We start from the raw sequence: 15,848 nt of genomic DNA, 5'->3' as shown, positions 1-15,848 counted from the left end.
TGGCCTTCCTTTAGAAGAATGAGCTTAAATCATAAACCTCCTGTTTGGCCTTCCTTTAGCAGAATGAGCTTAAATCATAAACCTCCTGTTTGGCCTTCCTTTAGCAGAATGAGCTTAAATCATAAACCTCCTGTTTGGCCTTCCTTTAGCAGAATGAGCTTAAATCATAAACCTCCTGTTTGGCCTTCCTTTAGCAGAATGAGCTTAAATCATAAACCTCCTGTTTGGCCTTCCTTTAGCAGAATGAGCTTAAATCATAAACCTCCTGTTTGGCCTTCCTTTAGCAGAATGAGCTTAAATCATAAACCTCCTGTTTGGCCTTCCTTTAGCAGAATGAGCTTAAATCATAAACCTCCTGTTTGGCCTTCCTTTAGCAGAATGAGCTTAAATCATAAACCTCCTGTTTGGCCTTCCTTTAGCAGAATGAGCTTAAATCATAAATCTCCTGTTTGGCCTTCCTTTAGAAGAATGAGCTAAAATCATCAACATCATTTGCAATTAATAATCATGATTGAAATCAACAAATCTACACATAGACAATTAAAATATCAGGTTTTGTAGTGTTAAATTGATCCACTTTGTGTTCATTTGTGTGCTAAAAGAGTGCCCAATAAAACATGATGTTCTACACTGTAGATGAGATGTACTTCAACACTTTAATGATCCAGTATGAATAAGGTGTCCAATAAAACATGATGTTCTACACTGTAGATGAGATGTACTTCAACACTTTAATGATCCAGTATGAATAAGGTGTACAATAAAACATGATGTTCTACACTGTAGATGAGATGTACTTCAACACTTTAATGATCCAGTATGAATAAGGTGTCCAATAAAACATGATGTTCTACACTGTAGATGAGATGTACTTCAACACTTTAATGATCCAGTATGAATAAGGTGTACAATAAAACATGATGTTCTACACTGTAGATGAGATGTACTTCAACACTTTAATGATCCAGTATGAATAAGGTGTCCAATAAAACATGATGTTCTACACTGTAGATGAGATGTACTTCAACACTTTAATGATCCAGTATGAATAAGGTGTCCAATAAAACATGATGTTCTACACTGTAGATGAGATGTACTTCAACACTTTAATGATCCAGTATGAATAAGGTGTCCAATAAAACATGATGTTCTACACTGTAGATGAGATGTACTTCAACACTTTAATGATCCAGTATGAATAAGGTGTCCAATAAAACATGATGTTCTACACTGTAGATGAGATGTACTTCAACACTTTAATGCTGTGCGTCTCTGATGTCCTGATAAAACTGTGATCAGGACTGTTATGTCACTGGATGCAACACAGTGCGAGTTGATGGGAGTGAAACACATTCTTAGCCTATATATAAAACGTACACTATTTACAGATATTAAAGAGACTTAACAAAAACAAATGATAGACGAAGCAACCCAGATAAATATAATCATCCTACCTAAATCGAACGTATGTGGCCCTTATTATTAGGCCTTTTTTAGTATTTTTAAAAACATTTTAAAATGGTGAAAATGGACAATCTACAAGCTCATATCCTGTATATGTAAATCGGCTATTTTCATGATTTCATGTTTTTCAAAATACAAAAAATAGGGCCCAGGCCAGCTGTAGTCCAACCCAATGCTAGAGTTGGCCACTTCAATTCTTTGCCAGCTAAACTATGAAAGAAGGCAAACGCACTCAAAGACAAATCCCGGTCGAACAGGGAAGTTACATAATGAAGCTTTAAATGCTGGAGTATTTAAACTTTAACTGAGACGATCATTTACAATCAAGACAGTACAAAACAGAATCCATCAGGCAAGAATTCAAAGTTCACATCAAGGTTTAATCCAGATTATTGAATAAAATACAGAAAATATGTTTTGAAAGATATTGAATTGTTTTTTTCTTGACATAAATCTTCTCTTCTAGGGGACAGGGGTCCCTGGTCTGGCACACAATATCTTCAGATGGGGGGTCCTTGAGCCATGAAATTGTTTGAGAAACACCGCTTTTAACACTTGTTAATAATGTTACTGTCATTGACCACAACAATTCAATTCAATCATATACGCTGTAAAACTGAGTAATATTCCCCTCAAAGACGATCAAGATCAATGAGAAAAAGAGGTTGCGCCTCAGCATCAGAAAATAGGAATGAAAGAATTCCAAAAGGGCAGCACATCCAAAAATTAAATAAATCTATCTATATATCTATATTAAGGATTATCATTATCATCGTCATCATCAGCTTCATTCAAACATTACAAGCCATTTGCAAAGTTAGACTTACGGCCGGGCTACACCAGGCTTTTCGCGCGCGTTTACCCTAAACGCGTGGGTTGAATTTAGGTCCAGTCCTATTTTTAAAAAACGCACACGTTTAGGGTAAATGCGCGAGAAAAGCCTGGTGTAGCTTGGCCGTAAGTAATTTTGCTGCTCATAAAAGATATAGTAGCAGGCATTTTGTTAAATATATTGAACCAAGCCGTCTTTGGCGTTTTCTAGCTCGGCAGTACAGGTGTTTCGAGGTACCAAATGGAACGAGCGGGTCCATTTGGTTACTCCCAAAGTTAAATGACTGTGTAACCTTTATATCCGTTATATCAATAATATAATCCACCACTCGAGGGAGGGAGAAGAGAGCTACAGATCTCCCATGGAAGAGACTAAAGCCAAATTCCAAAACCCAAAATCTCGGCCACTCGCTCACTCACTCCAGCATGGTGGTGTTACGGTGAAATTGGTGACCTGCTGAAATATGTGACAATCGTGTAGACATCACATAATGTTAGTGTCCTAATGTAAATTGTTGCAGTTTGTTCATTAGCAGAGTTCAACCTATAGCGGTATTCAGGCCACGTTTTTAAAGACCTCCACGTAAGTTGTGTGAAGTCCACAAGACGGTAACCTATTTCTGCAGGTCACCAATTTTGCCATGCTGGAGTGACAGAGTGTGAGATTGGCCGAGTGGCCGAGATTTTGGGTGTTGTAATTTGGCTTAAAGGAGCATTCAGTGATTTGAGTGATTTGGAAAACCACCCAGTCCGCCCCGGTAACAAAATGTGCACATGCACGCTCTACAGTGGGGGGAAGTGCAACAGGCCAACAGCATGTGCATCAAGGCCCGCCCCCACTCGATCATGATTGGAGGAAGGCCCCTCTCATCCAGATTGGACGAAGGCTTTGCCACCCGCCACCAAAACTGAAACTAGGGGTTTTTGACCCCAGGGGCTCACTGGGGACAGGGAGGAACTCCTTATATATGGTCAGCACACTCTATAGTAGGGAGGATTATCCAGAAAAAAATAAATAAATAAGATTAAGTCAAATCACTGAATATACCTTTAAGTGAGCTGGAGTGAAGGGCTGACGCAGACTAAAGTGAAGCGACTGGAAACAAATATATATATATATATATATATCTTCAGGTCTTAAAGCTACATTCAAACCTGGATAGATCGAGCGGCGCGATTACAATATACAAAAGGCAATGCAAGGACGAGACGCGGCACGAACAAGGCGACGCCAAAGAAGCGAACGGTCGCCTGGTATCATCGCCCCCCCCCAGCACGAAACATCCAACAGACGGGCCTTTCAAACGGTGAGCGAGGAACGCAGGCGTTGTTGCCTGGATCAACGACAGGTCTCCTTCTCCAGGTCTGGATCAACGACAGGTCTCCTTCTCCAGGTCTGGATCAACGACAGGTCTCCTTCTCCAGGTCTGGATCAACGACAGGTCTCCTTCTCCAGGTCTGCTCAAGAGGGGCGCAACAACGCAAGCGTAAAAAAAAGAAAAAAAAGGTAAACAGTATCCAGGTCTGGTGAGTCGCCGGCGTGTGCACGACCTAACCCATCGCGTCCTGACAAACCAAAACCAATCATTTGCACGAAAAAATGGCGTCGCTCATTCGCTGGTTCTTAAAGACCTTGACGCTGAGCCGCCCAGGTACAGGTAATATCTTCAGAGGGAGAGTATGACCGGTGTTGAAGTACGGAAAGAGAGTGTGAGTGAACTTGTGCTGCGTGAAGGCGTGTATGAGCGCGCTGGTGTCGGAATCGGAGAACGACAGCTTTCCCTCGTCCCAGTCCAGCTGGACTCTGATCCTCCGAGGTCTGTGCGTCAGCGTGAGATCGGTGACCGGCGCCCCGTATGGTTTGGAGACGGCCGTGTATTTCCCCTCGTAGAACCCCATCCCCCAGAGCTGCCCCGCTTCGCGTCCCTTCCTCCGGTAGGAGTCCGCCAACACGCCCACTTCCCAGTCCGTGTTGTCTCCGACCTCGACGTCCCAGCCGTGAGTCCCCGAGTCGAAGCCCTCGGCACCCAGGACGTAGCCGTAGTGGTCGAACCGCTCCGGATTGACCGGAAGCTGCTGACCCTCCTCTCCGGGGCTCACGCTGGTCAGATCGTGAGACACGAACAACACCGGATGGGCCGTGTTGGGGTCCAGGATGACCGAATTGTAGGTGATGATGTCCTTCATCTTGTTCCAGACTCTGAAGGTCAGGTTGCCCAGGTGTTTGACCACGTCTATCAGTGGTCCCGAGACCGGCTGTGGGTCCGGCAGCGTCAGCTGGACTCTCTCCATGGTGGTCTTGTAGTTCTTCAGGAATGAGACGTGTTCTGCTTTCAGCTGCTCCTCTGTGGCAATGATTGTGCGTGAAATGGTCGATATGTCTCTTTTCAGACCTTCAATCTTGTCCTTCATCATCAGACTCGTATGCCTCTCTTCTCTCCTCAGTTGAGTGAGGCTGGCCTCCTCTTCATCTTCCAGAAAACGATGAAGCTTCCTGAACTGTACTTTAATCTGCCTCTCTGTGACCTGGGCCTGGAACTTAAAGTGGTTTGCCGTTCGGTCACTTCTCTGAAACAACTCCAGTTTCTCCCGCAAAGGCTTGAGTAACTTCTGGACTTCCTCCTTGCGATCCAGAGCGGCTTCGTCGACGGGTCTGCATCGGTGGTCGGTGTGTATCTTAGAATCTCGACACACGACGCACACCGCCTGTTGACATTCCAGACAGAACAGTTTGAGCTTCTCGCCGTGCGGGCCGCAGAGATCCTCGGACCCCGACGGCGTTCGCTTACGTTTTGAAGCCCTCTCCCTCTCCTGTACGAAAGCCTCGCACAGGTTCCTCAGAGCCAGGTTGCGGGGCAGATTGCCTATGGAATGTACGTCCTTGCAAACGGGACATTGCCTTATTCCTTTCAGCCTCCACCATTCCTGCAGACAGGGTTCGCAGAAGGTGTGGCTACACGACAGGAGAACGGGGTCCAGGAAGATGTCGTGGCACACGGGACAGGAAAGATCCTCCACTGGGAGAGACGACGTGGACGCCATTTATTTAGTCTCCGAGCGACGCTACAAACACTCAGGTGGTAACGGTCCCTCTGCTAGAATGGTCCCTGAAGTTTACTTTCACCGTGAATGAAAGGGGTGGCTGTGGTTAAAGTCCATTCAACTGACAGTGTGGGTCAGTGTTCCCTCCTGTAGCTGTGGAGTCTTGTCCTCCTGTAGCTGACAGTGTGGGTCAGTGTTCCCTCCTGTAGCTGTGGAGTCTTGTCCTCCTCACTGGAAGTTGGGTTTGATCTGCACACACAAACAAACAATTATTATTATTATTTTTTAATAATTTGTATCCCACAATTTTGTAACCCATTTTTCACCCCTGTGTCAATTATCTAATGTGATCCTGGGCTCTCTACACACCCTCCGCCAACCTAGTCCCCATATATGGGGGACATGGGGAGAACAACAGACTTGAACTCATGCTTCCTTCATGCCTGAGTGTCCAAGTTGCTCCTTTACACCTGACAGGGGGGAGTTTCCCTGGTTGGACGTAACAAACAATTATTACGTAATCTCCTAATTTGAGATAATCACAATTCTGTTTTGCATAATCATCAATCGTTTCCATGTTGAAAAATGTGCATACATATATACACATGTATTTCGTGCTGCTATTTTTTTGTCTTTTTTTTTAGAAAGAAATGGAAATATAAATTGTAACTTTCCAATGTCACATGTAGGAGAAAACGTTCGCACACCTAGAAGTCAGGCGTATGCACAGGTGCGTAGGCCAGTGGACATCAATGAAAGCAATGTTAAATACAAAAATAAATAAATACATCATTAATCGCTATTATTTGTGTGACAATTGTCAACTTAAATGTGTAATCGTGACAGCTCTAGTGAGGAGTGTAGCCGTAATTTGTAAATCTAGATTTTTTTATAATGGGATCAGTCTAGAGTTGCAATACCCTCCATTGACTCCCCATTCATCCAATTTGCGTTTGCGTTCTGCTTGTATTAAACAACGTTAAACTCACCAACATTGCAGCTCTAGGCCAAGCTTGAATTATCCTCTGTCAATCTTTTGTTTCATAGAAATCCACCGTAGACATGTTATGAGCTACTTTCTGTCAAGAAATTCTGTGCAGGTGATTCTTTTTCTAAGTGTTGGAGTTTGGAAGCACTCGTTTTTATTAACGGGCCTCGCTGCTGCCTCCTGCATTATGTGCAAATGCGAAACAGGTGGTACGCAGGGCCGCTCAGTGACTTCAACACGTGCTTCCAAACTCCAACACTTAGAAAAATAATCTGCTGCAGAGAATTTCTTGACAGAAAGTAGCTCATAATATGTCTACGGTGGATTTTTATGAAACAAAAGCTTGGCAGATTGAAAGATGATAATTCAAGCTTGGCCTAGAGCTGAAGGTTTGGAATTTATTCCCAATAGGAAAATTCACAAAAACAAATGTTTTTTCTGGATCTGGATTTTATTTTTAGGCTAATTCAAACAGCCCCATCTGAGAATGCACCAGCGTACGGTACGGTCCATTGGACCACACGGGCCGTGGCCCAGTCGGTTTAGAGCTCCCCCAGTCGAACTTCGAAGAGAGAACAAAACAAGAAAAACAACAAAGATAGCCTACTTTGGCATGCAAATGTTGTCTGTTTAGTAGCAAACCACAGCATGTTTTATTTGAAATGGTCCACAATTAGCACGGCGGCAAACCTCTCACTTATCGGGAGATGCATTACCCCCCCCCCCCCCCCCAATTTACCCAGTCAATCATTGAATCCACGCTACGCGCCTGTGAGAGTGTACAAATGGACCTGTAAGGGTGCTTTGGGTTCCATGTGTACTCTCAAGAATTACAAAACCGTTATAGGTGAAGGCGCGTTCTACTCAGGGAGTCAAGTTCATAGTCTCTGTAGCAGTGTAGCTGGAAAAAAGGAAATATCCTCCTCACTCTCTTGTATAAAGTTTGAGTGTCTTTATTTCATGAACACACATGCAGCAGCAGCTCCACCTAGTGGAACGAACGCGTTTCGGCACGCAGGCCTTCCTCAAGTGTTTCAAAACTAGCAGTTTGAAATGAAATAAAGAAACTCAAGAGAGTGCGGCTATTCTTACTCTCAAGAATTATAATGGGCCTTGAAAACTAAAACGTTAAGAGAGAACCACCAGTAGAACCACAGCGGAGGTGAAGTCCACATACCAGCTCTGACTGACCGTGTGCAACGCTCCCAGATGAGACGGAGCCCAAGTCCAGTTGGTCGATGTTGGGTCCGGTTCCTCCGCCTCCGGATCCCAGCCCTAGTCTCAGGGCAGGTGGTCAGCAAAGGTTCAGCTGGCGTGTTCAACAGGATTCTAAATCAAACACAGGAAAAAAAAATGAAAATAAATATAACTGTTCTTATTCTCTTAAGAAAGTAATTCTGAAATGATCTTAGCAGTTGAAACCCATTGTGGGCAGGAACCCCTTTTGGTGTTCAGTGATGTAAATAGGGTGCGTTTTGCGTCCCAAAACGCACTTTATAGTTATGGGACGCAATAAACCAACAGCCTCTGCATCCTGTGGACGCAACTTTATCCTGGAAGACTATGGCACTCTCTCGGTCACACACTGTTCTACGTGGAAGTCTAGCACTCTTTCGGTCACACACTGTTCTACGTGGAAGTCTAGCACTCTTTCGGTCACACACAGGCTGCAACATCGGGTCTCATCACAACCCAATGCGCGACCCGTGAAGTCGGGGGGAAAAATAATAAAAGAGAAAAGAAAAAGACTGAGTGACAAATCGTTAGCAACAAGCTATGCTAACAGACTGGTGGTGGTGGTGTTGGCTATTAGCTTGTTGCTGCTGCTGATTCAACGCACTGATTGAACTTCACTTCATGTCCGCCTGTAACGTGAACGAATCCTGACACCAGCGCTGCAAAAACAGACAGATGTACAAGCTCTCAACGCGCTGCAAACGGCGCTGCAGAGATGGGCGCATCTGCGGGTTCTCAACGCATTTGTTTTTGCAGCGCTGGTGTCAGGGTTCGTTCACGTTGATCTACAAGCTCTCAACACGTTGTAAACGGCGCTGCAGAGACAGGCGCATCTGCAGCGTTGAGAGCTTGTGAATCTGTCTTTTTTGCAGCTGCCATTCTTCCCTGTAGACAGGGACTCAAGTGACTTCTAAGTTCCACTTTTCCAAATAAATTATTTTACATCCACAATGGCAAACCTATTTGCATTTTGGCTAAGTACAATAATTGCAACTGCAACTTTTGGTTGGTATATTCAGCTATGTTAAATCCACTGTTGCCCACTATTAGTATTTCTTACTGAGTTGTGCTTGCTAATACTACTAGCCTACATAAAAAGATATACTGTATAGGCCTATATTTTTATATTTTTTTTATAAAAAATGTTTTATTATTATTTTTGAGTGGTGCAACCACTCCCTTACGGAGCTATGTGTGTGTCTGGGTATGAGCACAAAAATAGCATGGTTGTTTTTCACCATCTGTGCGCAACCTAACGCACACACAAACACACACGCACGTATTAACTGTATATATGATGCTTTCGGGGGGTGCCAATACATTACAGTGACAGTACAGTACAGTAGAGGGTACAGTAGAGGGACCGCCACACGGTAACTGTCATTTCTCAACCGTTTCGGACGCGGCACGGCACGCCGGAACCGGCCCGGCCCCCTGGGCGCATTCCTGGGGGTCTGGAACTCCCCCCCCCCCCCCCCCCCCGCGCGCGCGAACCCCCCCCCCACGGAGTTGCACCACTCACTTCACACAGGTGTGATTTCTTTTTGGGACTCATAAGAATTTTTTGGGACTCATTTGAATGACCACCTGTGCATCCCGGGACCCATTACATTGAACACCTATTTACATCACTGGGTGTTAGCATTATGTTATGCTTTAGCTATTGAAAAATAGCAGACCTACAAGCTCATAGCGCTATGAGCTTGTAGGTCTGCTATTTTTGAAAATTCGAAGAACGACTGATACAGAAACATAACCTTTTAAGAAAACTGTCAGGATGTAGAAGACATTTTGTAGAATCTGATCTCAGGTCAAAATGGGTTAAAACAGAGTGGACATTAAAGGTGACCCCAGTGTGTCCTTTTAGCAGTTAAAACAGAGTGAACATTAAAGGGGACCCCAGTGTGTCCTTTTAGCAGTTAAAAACAGAGTGGACATTAAAGGGAACCCCAGTGTTAAAACAGAGTGGACATTAAAGGGAACCCCAGTGTATCCTTTTAGCAGTTCAAACAGAGTGGACATTAAAGGGGACCCCAGTGTTAAAACAGAGTGGACATTAAAGGGGACCCCAGTGTGTCCTTTTAGCAGTTAAAACAGAGTGGACATTAAAGGGGACCCAGTGTGTCCTTTTAGCAGTTAAAACAGAGTGGACATTAAAGGGAACCCCAGTGTTAAAACAGAGTGGACATTAAAGGGGACCCCAGTGTGTCCTTTTAGCAGTTAAAACAGAGTGGACATTAAAGGGGACCCAGTGTATCCTTTTAGCAGTTAAAACAGAGTGGACATTAAAGGGAACCCCCAGTGTTAAAACAGAGTGGACATTAAAGGGGACCCCAGTGTGTCCTTTTAGCAGTTAAAACAGAGTGGACATTAAAGGGGACCCCAGTGTGTCCTTTTAGCAGTTAAAACAGAGTGGACATTAAAGGGGACCCCAGTGTGTCCTTTTAGCAGTTAAAACAGAGTGGACATTAAAGGGGACCCCAGTGTATCCTTTTAGCAGTTAAAACAGAGTGGACATTAAAGGGAACCCCAGTGTATCCTTTTAGCAGTTAAAACAGAGTGGACATTAAAGGGGACCCCAGTGTATCCTTTTAGCAGTTAAAACAGAGTGGACATTAAAGGGGACCCCCGTGTATCCTTTTAGCAGTTAAAACAGAGTGGACATTAAAGAGAACCCCAGTGTTAAAACAGAGTGGACATTAAGGGGAACCCCAGTGTTAAAACAGAGTGGACATTAAAGGGGATGTATCCTTTTAGCAGTTAAAACAGTGGACATTAAAGGGGATGTATCATTTTAGCAGTTAAAACAGAGTGGACATTAAAGGGGACCCCAGTGTATCCTTTTAGCAGTTAAAACAGAGTGGACATTAAAGGGGACCCCAGTGTATCCTTTTAGCAGTTAAAACAGAGTGGACATTAAAGGGAACCCCAGTGTTAAAACAGAGTGGACATTAAAGGGGACCCCAGTGCATCCTTTTAGCAGTTAAAACAGAGTGGACATTAAAGGGAACCCCAGTGTTAAAACAGAGTGGACATTAAAGGGGACCCCAGTGTATCCTTTTAGCAGTTAAAACAGAGTGGACATTAAAGGTGACCACAGTGTTAAAACAGAGTTGACATTAAAGGGGACCCCAGTGTATCCTTTTAGCAGTTAAAACAGTGGACATTAAAGGGGACCCCAGTGTATCCTTTTAGCAGTTAAAACAGAGTGGACATTAAAGGGAACCCCAGTGTTAAAACAGAGTGGACATTAAAGGGGACCCCAGTGTATCCTTTACTTGACAAAGGATGGATGTGGCTCAGTTTCTCTTGACAGCAGTTTTGTTTTTGGCAGCAAATTTAGATTTTAGTTTTACTCATGGTCTCTTGAATAGTTTTAATTTAAGTCGCATTTTAGTCACGACCTGGAATGTTTTAGTGTTAGTCTAGTTTTAGTCCACTAAATATAAGATTTTAGTCGACTAAATCTACAGGTGATTTAGTCGACTAAAACGTATTTTGGCTATGCCATCGTAATGGCTGATTGTAACACTTGCTGAAAATAGCCGATGAGCTTGTAGATCTGCTATTTTCAGCATAATGACTTATACTGGATCTCTTGTCCACTAGGACTTCCCTCCCTAACATGTTAGTCTAGTTTTTGTTTGACAAAATCAAAAGTATATTTAGTCTTGTTTTAGTCATCATGACTTAGTTTTCATTTAGTTTCCATTTAGTTTTCGTCCGTGAAAAAAAAGGTAGTCGAACATTTTTCGTCATAGTATTAGTCGACGAAAACAACACTGCTTGACAGTAAACACAGCAGTTTGTCGCAGCAGGCTCTCTTTTGTCCTAAAACCATATCCATGAGGGGCTGCAGAGCCTCCATGAGGGGCTGCAGAGCCTCCAACCATATCCATGAGGGGCTGCAGAGCCTCCATGAGGGGCTGCAGAGCCTCCATGAGGGGCTGCAGAGCCTCCAAGACCATATCCATGAGGGGCTGCAGAGCCTCCATGAGGGGCTGCAGAGCCTCCATGAGGGGCTGCAGAGCCTCCAACCATATCCATGAGGGGCTGCAGAGCCTCCATGAGGGGCTGCAGAGCCTCCAACCATATCCATGAGGGGCTGCAGAGCCTCCATGAGGGGCTGCAGAGCCTCCAACCATATCCATGAGGGGCTGCAGAGCCTCCAACCATATCCACGAGGGGCTGCAGAGCCTCCAACCATATCCACGAGGGGCTGCAGAGCCTCCAACCATATCCATGAGGGGCTGCAGAGCCTCCAACCATATCCACGAGGGGCTGCAGAGCCTCCAACCATATCCACGAGGGGCTGCAGAGCCTCCAACCATATCCATGAGGGGCTGCAGAGCCTCCAACCATATCCATGAGGGGCTGCAGAGCCTCCAACCATATCCATGAGGGGCTGCAGAGCCTCCAACCATATCCATGAGGGGCTGCAGAGCCTCCAACCATATCCATGAGGGGCTGCAGAGCCTCCAACCATATCCATGAGGGGCTGCAGAGCCTCCAACCATATCCATGAGGGGCTGCAGAGCCTCCAACCATATCCATGAGGGGCTGCAGAGCCTCCAACCATATCCATGAGGGGCTGCAGAGCCTCCAACCATATCCATGAGGGGCTGCAGAGCCTCCAACCATATCCATGAGGGGCTGCAGAGCCTCCAACCATAGCCATGAGGGGCTGCAGAGCCTCCAAGACATTCTAGTCAATCATGTAAATAGCATCTTGATTGCATCAAGTCGACTGGACACTATCTTTAAATGGACAGCTGCAACTTAAACTGATCATGACCTTAATAACTGAATAGAGGGTATATGCACATGCATAAAGTGTGTGGCAAATCGAGTGGCAAAGTGAGTTTTACAATACAATAAGATAGGACTTTTCTGTGTGGATGTATGGGCTGTCAAGGCCAGAAAGTAGTTGTTTGCCACTCAGTAGGAGTTCCCACATAACATCCAGGTATGATGATGATGGCACGCGCATACCCTCTTTAGTTATTGATGTGATGTACTGTTGAGTCCATATTTTACCACACACACACACACACACACACACACACACACACACACACACACACACACACACACACACACACACACACACACACACACACACACACACACACACACACACACACACACACACACACACACACACACACACACACACACACACACCAAATAGTCAAGATACGGGAAAGTCACCATTTGCAAGCTGTGTCAACTCCCACATAGCCTACAACAACTTCTGTGAACAGACTTCACTGTAGTAGCTTTTCATAAATTATATTTGTACTTTAGGCGGCTGTCGTGAAAGTTTATAGTTAGAGAAATTCAAAGTCCAGCCGTCTGCTGTCCAGCCTCTCCCACCCCTCACTGGGGAGAATTCTGTGAGGAAAACAGAAAAGGGGTGAGTTATCCTGTTAACTCCGTCAACTCTTCTCTGGACTGGTCACTCTAACAAAATGATTGATCTGTCTCTCCCTCTCTACTCCGGCTCCAGCCCTCCCCCTTGCATGGCTCGAGGGGCTACCCAGAGCCATCTAATAGAAGAGTTACGATTGAGCGGGCAGCCTGAACTGAGACAAGCTGGAGTTGGAGAAATACAGTTTTCAACGAGGGCGGCACAAATAAGAGCTATTTTAAGCATGTGTGTGCAACATGACAACTGTTTTAAAGTATTGTACAGTAACAACTATAGTCTCTTTAATGTTTATGTTGTACTATTACTACAAAACAAAATAAAGGGATTTAAGATCATTAAAGCTGGGCTGTTGCCTGAGTCCAATGCATTTCTGCCTACTGTCCAGGACTTGTCCCAGTTTCAATAGAAGTCTATGTAGGAGAGCTGCCATTGGACTGAAGCCCCATGAAGTGAACAGAGTCTGCGTAACTCTGTCTATATCTAAGGCTCTGGGGCTACCATAAGCTCTGGGCCCCTGGGGGCCACCTACCTACCTAACTAGGCCCTGTCGGGACCCTTGTTTACCAAGGCCACAACACAACTACATACATTTTCACCCCCCAAAAAAAACAAGGGTCTAGGCCTAGGGGGGCTACCAAATAACACCCACACTTTGGAACATTTTGCTACGCAGACTATCATAGACACGAAGGTAAAAAATACGAATGATCCGATATAATGATAGTAGATAATGATCTATGATAGTCTTGATACAAGGATAACGATATACCTCACAGAGCTTCTGTGGCCTTACATTCCAGCCAGGGCTCTGAGGTCATTACTAACTGTACTTGAAAACAACAAAACGAACCAGGGGGCGACCGTGCCTTCGCATCAGCCGCCCCCGCACTCTGGAACAATCTACCTTTCCCTATACGATCTGCCCAGTCCATCGAAGTGTTCAGATCCCTATTGAAAACTCACCTTTTTTCCTTGGCTCTTAATTGCACTTGATTGTCTTAAAACACGAGTTTTATGTTGTCCTTACTTGTTTGTGCGCTGTTGATGTTCTGTTTTTGTTTTAACCTGTACAGCACTTTGGTCAGCTTCTGTTGTTTTAAATGTGCTATATAAATAAAGTTTGATTTGATTTGATTTGACTTGACAAAAGTGCCTAACAAGCAAAGCAACGTTACTATATTTACCCAGCGTAACTGGACTAAGCATCAGATACTTGTTTACAGCCAGGCCCTGCTCATAGAACATTTCATGGTACTGGTTCAATGCCTTGTTCAAGGGCACTTTAGCGGTGGTAATTTTAACGTACCGGTCCGGGGATACGAACTGGCGACCTTCTGGTATCAAGACCGCGCCGCAAACCGTTCGGCCACCGCTGCCACTAAGCAAACGCTCACGTGGAACAAAAACGTAACAAAAACCTAGTATACTAGTCTGGTATACTCAAAACAAAACGATTGTAAATATGATTCATGGAAAGGGAAGACCACAACAAGGACTAGACATTATAGTCAGACCTGGGGCCCGTTCCACGAAACTTGGATTAGAGATTAAACCGGGATTTAACAGATATCCTGGCTTATTATATCCTGGATCAGCGATTAACCGGTTTCATGAAAGCTGGTTAATTTTGCCAGATTAATTTAACCAGTTAACCTGGATATGTTGATTCGGTTTCATGAAAGTGATGCTACATTAGTTACCATGGAAACTAATGCTTTGGATTTAGCCTGCTCCGGACCAGGCGAACAGCCAGGTTTAACCTAATCCTGATGTCTTTACTGTTCATTAAGCAGTCAAACTGATCACAAACCAATGATGTTTTTCACACTTATTCAATTATGGGTTTATGTTGCCTTATTTTTATCGGTCTGCATTAAAGGACTAATTTAAGCAATATATACAATCAAAGAACCAAAATATATAGGCTGCACAACATCATGACAGCTTGTGAGCTTGTAGATCAGCTGCTTTTGGTTAGAGATGGGGAGGGACCCTCCGTAAAGACATAAACATCCAAATGTCAGAAACCATTACGGGGGTGCCGAGAGGGGCTACAGGCTAGGCAAGCAACAGAAGAACCTTTACGGGGTCCCGAGAGGGGCTACAGGCTAGGCAAGCAACAGAAACCTTTACGGGGTCCCAAGAGGGGCTACAGGCTAGGCAAGCAACAGAAACCTTTACGGGGTCCCAAGAGGGGCTACAGGCTAGGCAAGCAACAGAAGAACTGAAGCAACACGCCGCGCCAAGAGAGCTGTAGCTCCCTTGGAGGAGCAATACGTCACGGCCGGGTCTTTCGCAGAGGGTCGTTACAAAGTTCAATATTAACGAATAATATCATATTCTCCTTCAAACGTATGAACTTAAGACAAGCAAACCTCAGTCGGTCCCGCCTCCCGCAGCACCGTGTGTGTGAGTGTGTAGAGTTGTTATTATGTAACCGTCAGCTTCCCGCGCTATGCTGCTATGCTCCCCGAGCAGGAAGTTTGTGGTGCAACCACTACCTGTGTCCCCCTGGCTGCCCCGACACACCACACTATTAGTTCCGGCCGGGCTGATTCAGACATAAACTCTTCCCACATGAAACCAAAACACTTTACATTTGTTGGTTTGTTTCTTTATTCATTCATTCATTCAGTTTGTTTGCATCGTTGCATAGTTTTCGTGTAGCAAACCAATGAATGAGTCCCCCGCCTGGCTCCCCGGGATTTAATTTGCTAACTAACTATAAGCAGCTGGATATAAATACTAGATTGTAAATATAAGTAATAATTTATATTTAATAAGGGACATTCAACTTTCAAGCTCATGTCCTACTCGTTAAAGTTAGAAGGACTAGCCTACATGAAACATTGGATT

At 44.6% G+C, this 15,848-nt stretch overlaps 1 protein-coding gene across 2 annotated transcripts; it reads right to left on the bottom strand.

Moving 5' to 3' along the window:
• Positions 1-1,823: 1,823 nt before the first annotated feature.
• LOC306927237 (nuclear factor 7, ovary-like) lies at positions 1,824-15,507 on the bottom strand. Of its 2 annotated transcripts, none has more exons than XM_079506947.1 (3): positions 15,368-15,507; positions 7,503-7,654; positions 1,824-5,586 (listed from the first exon to the last, which is right to left on the bottom strand). In XM_079506947.1, the coding sequence occupies exon 3, from the start codon at positions 5,335-5,337 to the stop codon at positions 3,880-3,882; it is 1,458 nt and encodes a 485-aa protein (XP_079363073.1). In that variant the 5' UTR covers positions 5,338-5,586; positions 7,503-7,654; positions 15,368-15,507; the 3' UTR covers positions 1,824-3,879. The 2 variants fall into 2 exon arrangements, with proteins under 2 accessions (XP_079363073.1, XP_079363074.1); XM_079506948.1 differs by having other exon boundaries at positions 7,517-7,654.
• Between the last annotated feature and the right edge of the window lie 341 nt (positions 15,508-15,848).

Source organism: Electrona antarctica (genome assembly GCF_951216825.1).
Source record: "Electrona antarctica genome assembly, chromosome: 7".
Taxonomy (NCBI): Eukaryota; Metazoa; Chordata; class Actinopteri; order Myctophiformes; family Myctophidae; genus Electrona; species Electrona antarctica.
Note: the sequence above shows the minus strand (reverse complement) of the source record. Positions and strands in the feature narration are given on the sequence as shown.

Coding starts and splice junctions, on each gene's coding strand:
- LOC306927237 (XM_079506947.1), bottom strand. CDS start 5,337: ATGGCGTCCACGTCGTCTCTCCCAGTGGAGGATCTTTCCTGTCCCGTG.